The sequence below is a fragment of the Antrostomus carolinensis genome, unplaced genomic scaffold (genome assembly GCF_000700745.2).
Source record: "Antrostomus carolinensis isolate BGI_N321 unplaced genomic scaffold, ASM70074v2 scaffold8123, whole genome shotgun sequence".
Lineage (NCBI taxonomy): Eukaryota > Metazoa > Chordata > Aves > Caprimulgiformes > Caprimulgidae > Antrostomus > Antrostomus carolinensis.
In genome coordinates, this window is record NW_010307223.1 from 22828 (window position 1) to 35935 (window position 13108).

At 35.6% G+C, this 13108-nt stretch overlaps 1 protein-coding gene across 2 annotated transcripts in view; it reads left to right on the forward strand.

Moving 5' to 3' along the window:
• Positions 1 to 1015: 1015 nt before the first annotated feature.
• CDH18 (cadherin 18) overlaps positions 1016 to 13108 on the forward strand; it is a 129515-nt gene continuing 117422 nt past the window's right edge. The window contains exons 1-2 of one of the 2 annotated variants that reach the window (XM_029084346.1): positions 1049 to 1304; positions 9669 to 9788. In XM_029084346.1, coding sequence (XP_028940179.1) covers positions 1292 to 1304; positions 9669 to 9788 — 133 coding nt within the window. In that variant the 5' untranslated portion in view covers positions 1049 to 1291. Of the gene's footprint in view, positions 1305 to 9668; positions 9789 to 13108 lie in introns of both variants that reach the window. The other variant, XM_029084347.1, reaches the window with a different exon arrangement.

The following is a 13108-nucleotide window of genomic DNA, read 5'->3' on the forward strand; positions in this document are numbered from 1 at the left end:
ATATAACTGTACAATACCTGAGGCTGTTGAGTTCTGTATTATCACTTTGTTCTTATTGTGCACCTCAATAAATAAATTCTGTTTGCAAAGTTGTTTGAAAGAAAAACAAACAGAAGGCTTCTCAGTCTACCGAAAAACCACTCTTCCTTCTCAGAGAACACATGTTCATTTTTAATCTAAACAGACAATTCTTTAAGTCAAGTTAGAAGCACTGAGACTGAATGGGTAACCATTTCATGTACACTGTGGATACTTAGTGACTTTCCCCCCCCCCCTCAATAAATTATAAGCTTTATTCTGCTCAAGGAGGGATATGATATGTTTAACTTATATTTTATAGTATAAAGTATGTGTTAGGAACAAGGAAAAAAACTGGAAGTATCGGTCAAAGTTCATTACTTCATTATAAATAATTGAAATGCAAGTTAGGTGACTTCCTAATTAAAAACAAACAAAAACCAAAGGAAATGGCTGTGTTTTGTTGTGGCATAGAGTCATCCTGGACAGACATCTGTCACTGCCACACTACTCAGTTTTCTTTTGCAGTAAATGATGCTGTCCTTGGGGCCACAGATGATAATATAGGTAGTGGGACTGAACTGCAGTCATTGAAGCAAACTTAATTTAGTGTGACTGCTTCAGGCTTAGTGCTTAAGGCAGAGCTTCTAGCAATAAATGTTGTAAGTTAGCTATTAAAAAGATTAAAACCAAACCAAAATAAAATAAAAAACACCCTAGTTACTAGAATATTCTTGACTTTGGCAAGTTTTCTAGAACGGGCACAGAACCAAAGAAATTCAGCTTAAAAAGTTAACTATGCTTGGGTAGAAATGACCCTGAACAAAATTATTGACTTTCCAGAAATGTCACATCAGGAATTACAGCAAGAGGTGGGAAGGTTAAAAACTAAGTAGAAGTATGCTAACAGTAACGTTATAGTTTTTATATCTTACATGCAATAACTTTTTATGAAATTTAATATATCATTTTATGTGTATATATTCTACAGCTGCACTCCAATTCTGACAAAGGCGATGGATCAGTCAAATACATTCTTACTGGAGAAGGGGCAGGAACTATATTTATTATTGATGACACGACTGGAGACATCCACTCAACCAAAAGCCTAGATCGAGAGCAGAAGACACACTATGTGCTTCATGCCCAAGCTATTGATAGACGGACAAACAAGCCACTTGAGCCTGAATCTGAATTTATTATCAAAGTACAGGATATCAACGACAATGCACCAAAATTTACAGATGGACCGTACATTGTTACTGTGCCAGAGATGTCTGAAATGGGTAAGGAAAACAAATTATTCTAATCAACAATCTTTTAACAAGTGAAAATGCCACATGCTGTTTGACAAAGTTATGAAACATTAATGTATTGTTGTTTGTATGTAAAAGATATTACAGTTAAGAAGAGATGATAAGAAGACATCAAATGCAATGTATGTGACTTGAGACATTAATATTAAGAAAATGGTACACACACACACATACATGCTGACTGTAGATGAGAGTCACTCTTACCGTTGAATGTTTTAACAGACGTTCCTGGGCAAATGATACGTTGCAAGTAGAAACAAGATTTATTCATAGATCCTTATTCAAATACACACTTTATAGCCTTCTCTTATGTCTGCATGAGTAGTCTGTGTAAGCCACAGAATGAAACGGATACAAAGGAACAGTATGTTTCTAGATTATTTTAGACCATAGTCTCATATGTCTACTTACCTTTATTAAGTTTCCTATAAAGTGAACTGAAGTTCAAAAAAGTACTGATCTTTGGTTTTCCCCATTAGAAATGTAGAACCAGTTTTCTTTATTTATTGCTTGTCTGGTGTTGAAATTAGTTTATAACTTTCATTAATATCACAGTGTCAAAGCTACATAACTAGTCTAGGACAGGCAGATGAAAATAGGACTTTTGTGCTAAAGATTTTTTTTTTAATAAAGCTTAATTGTCATGATTGGTCTTTGTGAAAAATATCTGCTGTCTTTTAGTAATGAATGGACAGTACAGATAGTTACCTCATGAACACACACTTTTCCCATTCCCCCCAAATCCCTACACAGCACATCTAAGAAAAAAACCTTCAAGGCCAAGATGTGTGAGAAGTAGATAATTCGTTCTTCACTCCCTGCTGTTTGTCTGATAAGCAGGTGATAGACTTTAACTTCTGCAGAGTAGAATTTTAAAATTAAAAGGGAAAATACTAAAATACTTGTAGTTACTCTACTGTTGTAACAATATTGATCCTACATATAAGATCAAATTATTATTGTGATTGAATCTTAATGATTTGTCATCGTTTGATCACTTTGAATGATGATGATAACTAGATAATGAACCAGAAAATAACAAATTATTTGTTCCATATTTGAAAGTCAGATAAAATATTTTCTTAATATAATTATTTTGGATGGGAGGGTACCTTATACAACTTTCCTAGTGTAGATGGGTGAAATTCATTTTAAACTGGGAATCTGTGTTGAATTCATCTTCTGTGGTACCACCTGACATTATTAAGCGAAGTTCAGACATATATGGTTGTGTAATGAGGGAATTTTAATCTCTTTATGGAAGTGTGCATACCATTTGAACTGCATACAGTTTCATGATATGCAAAGAAATATTTCATGTGGAGAGACTAAACAGGCCAAAACCACAGCTTCTACTATAGATACACATGGTAAAAATAGTGCAAACATATAGTAATCATACCAGTCCTGGAAAGACCGAAATATATTGAATCTTATTCCTGACCGTGGAGTTTAGAGCTGTGACAATTAGGAAGCAAAGACTGATTTTTACACCAGTGGCTTCATCATTGACCTAAGTGGCTTTAATCTTGTATCAAGTATTTTTTCCTATCTACCATGCAGAATCAGATTTTAAGTGGACTCCTTATCTTACGAAATGTGATATTTTAAAAGGATATAAAAAATTTCCCTCATTCTCTTTCTTTTCCACTGACTTTATTACTGCCTCTTCGTTCTTACTGCCACTACACTGACACATAGGAATAGTTCATTCATTTTCTTCTTAAAATGTCTTCCATATGTGATGTTCTAAAAAATAATCTACCTGTCTGCATCATAATTGTGTTGTTCTCATACTTTGTTCTTCTTAGGTACTTCTGTAGTACCAGTCTCCCTTTCCAGTCCTCTCCTCTTTTCCAAGTCCTTCCACAGTGTGCTATTTGAGATGTCTCTTCCCAACCGTGGAGAATTCTAAGCCTGTTTTTCCTATAGTCCCTCTTGCAACAAGAATGCACGAAGGGAGAAACAGCTTTCTTTGGTCTCCTTTTATTTCCTGAAAATAAAGATTTTCAGATTATAGATCAAATATTTTTTCATTTCTTAAAATAATTTGCAAATTGTTTTTTGTTTTCTTAAACCACAGCTTCCTCTCAAATACTGACTTCCTTAATCTCATCTCTTACTTCTCAGAGCTATAAGCACATTAAGTCTCTATTCCATTTACACAGTGATGCTAGTGCATATAACAGGATGTGTTTTTAATGTAGTATTCCCTGTTTTAACCATCTAAGCATACTATTGCAAATATTCCCACAAGAAATTTATGGAAGTACAGAAGGGGCAGTATTTCTGAGAGTAAACATAACACCAGGACTGTTTAGGCAATGCACCTTTGTGGGAAGTGCTACAATGAGGGGATAGAGCTCCCAGTAAGAATATTGTGGGCCTGTAGGAAGCCTCTTCAGTTGTCTTTGATAATTCACTGTGGCACAAAGCTTTACTGTTAGAGTTAAAATTCATTTCAGTAACATCTAAGCTCTTCTCTCCATTGCCTCTCATCACACCAGACTGTCTTGATGTGAAATTCATTTCCTTTATTGACTGTGTCCAAAAATGCATAACTTCATGTTTCTCTTTCTTCAATTTCCTTTGTCTTTAATGGAGACCATTATAATTAATTTATTATTTCCTTCCCCTGTGGAAGCCTTTTATTTTCTGCATAGGTGGAAAGACGATTGAAAGGAAATCAATGTTATCCTCAAAGTCAAAAGCAGCTAATATAATTATTTTTATTTGTTCATTCTGTTTATAAAAGTTCTCTTTTATTCCATGCTCTCAAAATGTAGTATCCTTACACAGATGTTAGTCATGATTCTGTAGTGGTCTGAATCTTGGTAGTACTGTACAACTACATTACACAAGTTACTGTTTTCCAAAGACCAATTCGAATAGTAAGCCTGGGATGGCATTTGGGGTTACAAAACAGAGTGGATTATGGTAAACCAAGGAAGTCTTAGTGATAAAATAAAGCATTAATGCATGTTTTATAAATGAAATACCTTACTGCTTGTACCTGAGGTAAATCATTAAAATATCTATTCCACAAAACTTTCCTTTTGTGTAAATGAAACTGAATTTTCATATCCTGCCAAACAGGCAATCTGCTGTGGGCATAAATTATAATTTATGATAATTGTTTTCTTTTTTCCTTATTGATTTGTTTGTGTTTGTTCAATACGGAAAGCATTTTATTGTCTGCAGTCTCAGGAAGACTAATTCTATTATTGCTTCTACAGGATACATTATTTCTATCAAATAATGGGGATCCCTATGCCATTTTTATTAATTCTGTAATTAGCATGGTTTTTGACATTTAGTTGTGGAGTCTTTACATAACTGAACTTCTTGTTGTTGTTTTATGAATTCATAAGGGTGCTTCACTACTTCAGAAATTTCTTCCACTTTTTTGCGTGATAATTAAAAGAACTTTCAATGTTACCCTCTCTCTGTAGCAGCCCTCATGCCAAGTGGCAGGTGGCATTTTTGATGTCTGTTATGCTGTTCAGTTTCAGCAGCAGGTTCCTGTCTGTCTCCTCAAGAAGTTAGCTGGTATTTTTCCCACAAGTTGAACCTTTCTTGATCTACTTGTAAAAGCTGTAGGACCTTTATGGCTTTTCTTTTTTTAGGTCACTGACAAGAAAGTACAGGTAAGTTTTGTTAAATTTCTTGACAAATATAGATCATAGTGTTCACTGTGGCACAAAGTGAGCATATTATTTATGCTTTATGTACTATGCTGAAAGAGCTGAAAGAAAAAAACATATTCCTTGATGTCATTGAACCTTTTTCCTACAACTTGGATCAAGAACTAAGGTTTATATCTGAAACTATTTCTTCTGCAGTGTAAAAACCTCAGTCTCATTGAGAGCTATAACTAGGCTGTATTTTAAGGTTTATGAAAGAGTCATCACTATCTAAATGTAAAAGGAAATAAAAAACGTTTTTCAATCAGTAAAATCCTTCCATATCTGTTCGTTTTCAGATAGCTTCAAAATGGGTGAAATGTTGCATATTAAATTTTATAGTGTTGAGGTCATACATAAGAAGAGTATTCCAATTAAATTCTACTTAGGAAATTAATAGACACACTACACTTTTCAGAACTTCTTTCCTGGATATTATAATGTGAGGTAGTCATAATTTCAGATAATCTGGAAGGCAATATTCCTGGTGTTTATGAATATGATTTGTATGAGAAGTCCCTACTTATCTCCTGTGTTGTTTGCTGTCTATCTTCTAATGAAGACAATGAAACTGACAAAAAATACTGAGATTTTCTACAATGAGGACTTGGATCAGTAATGTAGTCACTGGACTCAAAAGTGTTGATTTCCTGATTAAGTCACTGTTTTAAAATGTAGAATGAAGCAAAATCATGTTGTGTTGACTTCTTAGTTTTTTAAGAAAATTTAAGAATTAGTTTAGTTTGGCAGAAAATCCCTGTGTTCATTAAACTTCACCTTTTCTTCACTTCTTTTGTTTTATATTTATTATGGATCCATTTGAGATTTTAACAGTGCATCAGACTATGGAAAGTCATACATACAGATCTGCATTCTCAACAGACGTGTTTTATTGAACTTCCTCATTAAACAATAAAAAATTATCTTCAGAGAGACAGATTGAAATATTTTGCTTCAGCTTTTCTTGGATATATAACTTTACAAAATTTTTATTGTAAACATATTTTTAAAAAGATAAAAACGAGATCAAAAGAAGAGATTTTGAAATAAAATTACAATTTTATTTCCCAATTGCAATTATCCTTATTTTTGATAACAGAAAAAAGGCAAAGCTTACAGAGTGGTGTTCAGAGCATACAGACATATGTTACAGCTCTGCATAAAGCATTAGCTAAGAAAACAGAATTCCCAATGTGTAATCTCTAAACCATAGCGGGAAATCATGTGGAATGGTAGTTGTACTCTGAATAACAAGAGCCTGCACTCTGGGGAAAAAAAAGTCTTTATTATTGCTTAACTGGAGTGTCAAAATGCTTTCTTAGCAAAATTTTGAGTTTTTCTTGACAGGCACTTTCACAGTAGGTTAGTGAAGAAAGTATGGAAGGTATGCCTCTGGGTGTGATGTTCCTAACTGTTCTGAAATCTCCAGGGAAATTAGATCCTTATTTTTTGTATTAGATTATTTTCTTCAGAATTATTAACATTAAAAACAGCAAGGCAGTTGAGCTGTATACTTTTCCATCTAAATCCTTCATTAAACATAGCTCAACAGCAAAAACTGGTACTGCATCTGCGTGGTACAAATGTGTTTGGAATCGTGATTTGTCTGTTGGTGAGCTGAATGATGCTTACTTTGAAAGGAGTATTTGGAAGATAAAGATACGCTCTTTGCCTTTTTTCTCACAAGGCATTCTAACCCACAGCTTTCACAAGCTGTCTTTTCTCTGTGCTCGGTAAATCAGGCAAGAGTTAGGCAAAAGGCCAGTATGGGTGTATCTTACAAGATGATGAGCGTGCTTGTGTAATGCAGTGAAAAACTTAAGCATCTGATGAGCTACATTGCACTGAAGGAGGGTTTGAGATGTGGAGTGGGGGGTTGAGTTAAAACTTGTGATTCCAAGTGCTCTTTTAGATGGATAGAGAACACTTTGCCACTATTCTATACCAAGTTACTATTATCAGATGTTTCTTAGGAGAAAGATGCAGATGTATTAGAAAATCACTGTTGCAGATTTTAAGGTACAATAGCATTCCAGTCATGCTAAAATGACCTGTCAGCTGCTTATGTGAGATACCACCTTTCACTAGCCCTATTTCTTTGTCCCACAATGAACAATACAAGCACTCAGATTCTATCCCCTATCTTTTAAAATAAGATAGGGGATAGAGGAGGGAAGAGATAGATAAGATAGGATAAGATAGAGGAGGGAAGAAACTCTCTGAAGAATGAGAGAACCATGAAATCTCAGTATTTCTGGTATTTTCTTCTTCTGAAATAGCCTAAATCTGTCCATCGATTCCAAAATCTACCTTGATTTTCTAGAACTCTGGGAAAAAGTATAAATGAGAACTCAACCTGTTAGGCGAGTAGGCAAGTGTTGGTAACTGTTTTCCTGGAAGCAGAAACATTTATAGATAAAAAGGTACAGAAGGTGCCCTGCGCTCTGGGTAGCAAACTCTGGTAGGTGACTAACTATACCTATTGGATGAGTATGTTTTTGTTGTATGCAATTAAAAAAAAATAAAGTCATTGTGTATCAGTAACCTATTAAGTTTTAATGATTCCACAAGATACCAACATAAAATAATGAAGCCATGAATAAAGGTAAAACATCAAATTAGTGTGGACAGGAATTCACCCTTGAATACAACAGGCACAAATGGAAGACAGAAAGGTCACAGCTTTTCCACCACAAGTTAGAAATTATTGCTAAACTGGGCTACAAAAATATATCATTACAGTATTCAGCTAAGCTATACAATAGGGGAAAAAATATGTTTTCTGTCCTTTGAAGTGACCTGCTGGAGTTCGCAGGAACTTTTATTCTAAGTTTAGATAGCAAATAAATATGACTGAATAGATTACTAGGACATTTTAAGAAAATTACACTAGCTTTAGTTCGTATTTGTTTACCTTGGCACATAAACTCAAATACAGTGATTTAGTAAGTTTTACCATTAACTCCTGAATAACCGTGAACAGACTACTATCTCCAGCTTGATTTTGTTACAATATTCAACTCCACATTCATCAAGATATCCTTATATCTGCTGTGTGAATATGATTGTCTATGAGACTGTATGCATTTGGGCTATTCAGAGACCAGAAGACAAGGTATTTAAGTATTCAGACATATTTGCAGTACCTTTTACTAGATCTCTAGTAGAGATACAAAAGCAACTTTCAGCATCCAAGTTAGTGTGGCACAAATGGAATGGCTTCTCAAACAGTGAAGAATCCTGATCTGCAAAGATTTGCATGCTTGCTTTGCTGTACTCCAAGTGAGACTCCGTGAGGTACTTCCGTTTGCAGTGTACACTGAGGCTGTGCACGTTAACAAACATTTGTTCCATGCAATGGAAACTGATCTGTGAAGTTAAACAGGTGGAACTGAGGATCTGATGACCACACCATATATGTTTTTGAGAAGTCTTTATTTCAGACTAGCTCTTGTCTGGTCCCTGAGACTAAATGCTCATTAGCAGTGAGAATCAATCAGATGTGCTGCTAAAGCACATCTTCTGGTTTAGTTTAATCTGAAGGAATCTAGTGAGCATGCTCTGAAAGTGTTCCATGAGGCAAATTAAAGTACAACAAGTGGGGAGAGATCAAGGGATTCAATTCAAAAGCATGCTTCTGCTCATAACTAAGATGTAAAATTGAACACCCTAGAGTGAAGGTGATGTCTCAGTGATTAATCTAACTGAGAAGCCACTTTCAGGTGCAGAATTACATGCGAACAGCCTGTTCTGTTATTATTCCTGCATTTTAGTACTGGGCCAAAGAAGTCTGTAGAAAGCAGTATCTGTAGGAGGATAAACAAGTGGGATGAAGGCTGAACTTTTACTAACTTGCCAATTTTTAATTTACTGATTTCTTTTCTGAAGTGTTGGGCAGTGATAGCAAAAAGATTAATCATTAAATGTCTTGAAAAATACAGTAAAATATAAAATTACTTCTCTATTCTATCTGTGCAGTACTTATGCATTTTATTTTCTACAAAGTGTTACTCATAATTTATCCCACTTAGTGACTTGCTAGAAACTGTGATTTTACATTTCTAATGGTATTTATTAACAGCATACAAAGATTTGTCTTTAGAACTCCTTATCTTTCTAATTTGGATCCATCATTGGAATTCAAACAAGGTTCTAGTAGTTATTTTATTTTCAGATTGTTGATGTCTTCCAATAGCTAGATTTTTTAAATTCTCTTAGTAGGTTTTATTGGTTTGGTAGCATTTATGCAAATTATTTTAAATATGCACTTCAACATTAATTTGTGTTGTGGATTAAAATAATCCTAAAGTACATAAATATTCATTGTTCAGAAGTCTAAGCAGTATCCAAGTTTGGGATCTGTATGTCTGAGCATGCATAAATATGCATGGTATATAGTACTATTTCTGTTATATATATATGTAGTTAAGTTACATATACATAATTAGAGAGAAAGAGAAAAAGGTTTTTTCAAATGAGTAAATAGTTTTCCTTAAACGTATGGTAGGATAGTAACATCGAGAAAATGTTATTACTCTCTCAGTGGTAGAATGTGAGGACTGTAGAGGTTTCAAAAATGCATCTAATATATTTATATTTGTCTGAAAATTATATTTATTATCAATTAAATTTTATTTGCCTGTATATACAGGTACGTCTGTTCTACAGGTGACAGCCACAGATGCAGATGACCCTACATATGGAAACAGCGCCAGAGTAGTGTACAGTATTCTTCAGGGACAGCCATATTTCTCTGTTGACCCTAAAACAGGTGGGTGTTTTATATTTTTGTCAGTGGGATTTGGCTAATGTAAAGCAGTTAACTAAGTCTGGTAGATGAAATCCAATGTACAAAATGTAGGTGGATAGGATAGGATTTTTTTTTTTTTTTAGTTCCTATCATATCCTACTTCTTGCTTTAACACCATGAAATTTAGGAGTTACTGTGTTCTGCTGAGTACTAAAATGAGCCTGCTGTGTACAGAATTAATTCTGCATCATGCCATGATACGAGCAGTTCAGCCAAACTGGAGTAGCGCTTTTTCATCTTTTCAGGCCTCTGTTTGGGAAGTGACTCAAGTGTGCCTAATGCATTATGATTTTAAATACTTTGTTTTGCCTGAAGGATAGGCTTAGGAGGATTATTGAATATGTGCTTCAACACATATACCATAATAAATTAATATCACTCTTGTATTTAAAACTGCAGTATTGCCATTTCACTGAAAATTTATTCTGTGATTCAAGAAATAGAATGAGCTGAAATATTTATGCTTAAACTGTGTATCAGTCTCTCCTTTTTTCCACAAAGTTTAAGTTATGTATATAATGAATACAAATTACATTCTTTAAAGAGAGAAGAAATCTCTTTTAGGGATGGGGTTTGGATTTTCTGAAGAGCATTATCTTAAATATTAATATGATGCTGTATTTTTAGTATGTCTTTAATAATGAGGAAATATAATTTAAGAATTTTTTCATCTGAATTTTGTAACTGTTTTTCCCTATCTATATCAAGGCTTTAATACTGAGGGGAAAGAATGAAATACAGTGGTACTTACACTTAACTATAGGGAAGAATAATGATTTTTAAAATGTGCTGAAGTGAAGTAAATGTAGTGTAAATAGTTTTCTTTGTAAAGTTTTTTAACATTTAAAGGTCTTTGCTTGTTTACGTTGATCTCTGTGGAACTTGGAAGGTATACACTTGTTTTATTACCAAGAGAAGTGTATCTGTGCCATCTCAGCTAGCTTTGAGCTTAGACCTCTTTCGAGTAGGAGATTGGACTCGATGATCCCCCAGAGGTCTTTTTCAACCTTTTCTCAATTATTCTATAAACTTGTGAGCTCATGTTAGAAAGGTCTAAGAGTGCAAAGCCTGACAGGATCATGTTGGAGGACTGTATGAGGTGCTGGGAGGCAAACTCGGGGCAGTCTTGTTTGTACTGTGTTTTGGGAGCTACGGCTGGCACACACCTTACCCAGATATGTGGGAGTACAGTCTGGCAGAGTACTAGCTGTCATGGGCTAAAGCTGCTCTGAGGTACATGTTAACAACCAAGAGGTGTGGGAAGTCAGTGGTACAGTGCTCTGCCCTTGTTTTACTTAGAGATACAGTGCTGGTCTACATTTCTGCTTCTGTTTTGTCACTATATATGGACTGTGTTTTTTGTTTTGACAATGGTGTGGAACTTGTAGTCGGGAGCTGCTGTTCAGTCATTGAAGAATCATAATGGATGTTCTCAGTATAAGGTCTGTATCACAAAAGAAAATGGTATTGTTTTGTCACTGTTTGTATGTTATAACGAAAGCAGATGGGAGTGTATTTTCACTCCCCAAGCTTTAGGCTTTGACAGGCATTTAATAACATTTTATGAACTTAAAGTGGTGTTAATATATGTATAAAATATGAAAATGTTTCTGATACCTCAGTCTATTAAAATGGCAAGAGAGTAAATATTTTATGAGGTAAGTAGACAGTGAAACAGTGAAAAGAACTGGAGAAGGCTTTTTGAATTGAGAAGTTGTCTTTTTATAATTCCAGAATAGCAGTTAATTTAATTTGGCATGATGTAATGGGAAGAAGTAAAATATTGGAAATGATGGGAAAGTCTTGAAGAATAGACTGTTTTGCTGTGAAATTTCACTTTGGATTTCTGGGGTTTAAGACACTTACTTTCTAAAAGCATCACTCTTCTGAATTTTCAAGCATTTCTGTGACCTATTTTTCGTAAGGCTTGAATTGTTCAATTCCATCTTAGTTATATTTTATATGGAAGTTTTCTGAATTTACTGTGACATGCACAAACTTCCTTTTCAAGAAAGAAGTAGAAGGGCCAAAACAGGCAAAAAGACAGAGAAAAATCCCAGCATTAATGACAGTATGTAACATTTGTTAAGCCTAAGGATCTTTTATGGCTATCAGTAAAGCTGCTTGGAGCTATCAGATGCAGACATCAAGGTGTCCGTAACTCTACTGTGAATACTCATCCTAAGAAGTCTGCTTCTAGCTTAGTGCTGCCTAAACTTGATATTAAACAACTTACTATCTGAAGACTAAAATTACGTATTTTTAGGAGCTTAGTTTAGAAGAGTGTAAATAGGATTTTGGAATTCATACATCTAAAATGTAGCAGTGGGCCATCACCAAATTACAAACTTTGATGTAAAAAAAGCTGCGTTCTTGGCAAGAGAACATCTTTGTTGGCTTATCTGATGGAAGGCTAGTCTCTACACACCCAAAGGATGGCAGAGGTGCAGCACTGGGAGAGTAACCCCCCTGCCCTAATTAGAGGCTGGATCCTGGGCTGTCCCAGGAGAGCCTCAGCCCCACGGTCTGGGACTGAAGCCCATCATGAAGAGATGCTGTCCTGATCATCCTTCAAGCTGAAGGAGCTGCTGCCTACAGGTATGAGGCACATTATGGAATGCAAGGAAGAACATTATAGTAGTATTGTACTAGATTTATTCTGGGATGTTTAGAGAAAGAACCACAGGCAAGGAAAGGGAAGGAGTGAGATGGATTAGGGGGGAAAAAAACAAGGAAAAATAGAGGGTTAAGGGGATAAAAGAGGCCAGTCCTGTGTAAATAGGCTCTTGCTCTCTACCATTGTCTAGTTGTGTCCTGTACTGGATGAGCACAGTCTGCCCTGTATCTTCTTATGATCCACATCTATTTTCCTGAGTAAAGAGACTCTCTGTATGCATGTGTCTGGAGGTTTGAGTGGTAGCAACTGGAGCAGGACCACCGGTCAGATGGTCCCATGTGTCTGTGGTGCCAGCAAACTGGAGGGCACACAGTGTGTGCATATTGCATGGGTGTGAATGTCAGTGTGGGATCACTACTGAGTATCAGGCTGGAGTAGCCAGCGAGTCAGTTTAATGGCTTGGGAGCCAGGTATCCACATGGCCAAAAGTCTGGGCCAGATACTGGAGAGACCAGAGGGTTCACAAATCAGCTGTTGTAGGGGCCCAGAGGTCCAGACTGACTACGGAAGCGACTGTATGATCTGCAGGCTGGCTGAGAGGCCTGTTTGCATCTGTGTGTCTCTGTGCATGAGACAAGGGGAGACCAGGGAGCCAGGAGCCTTC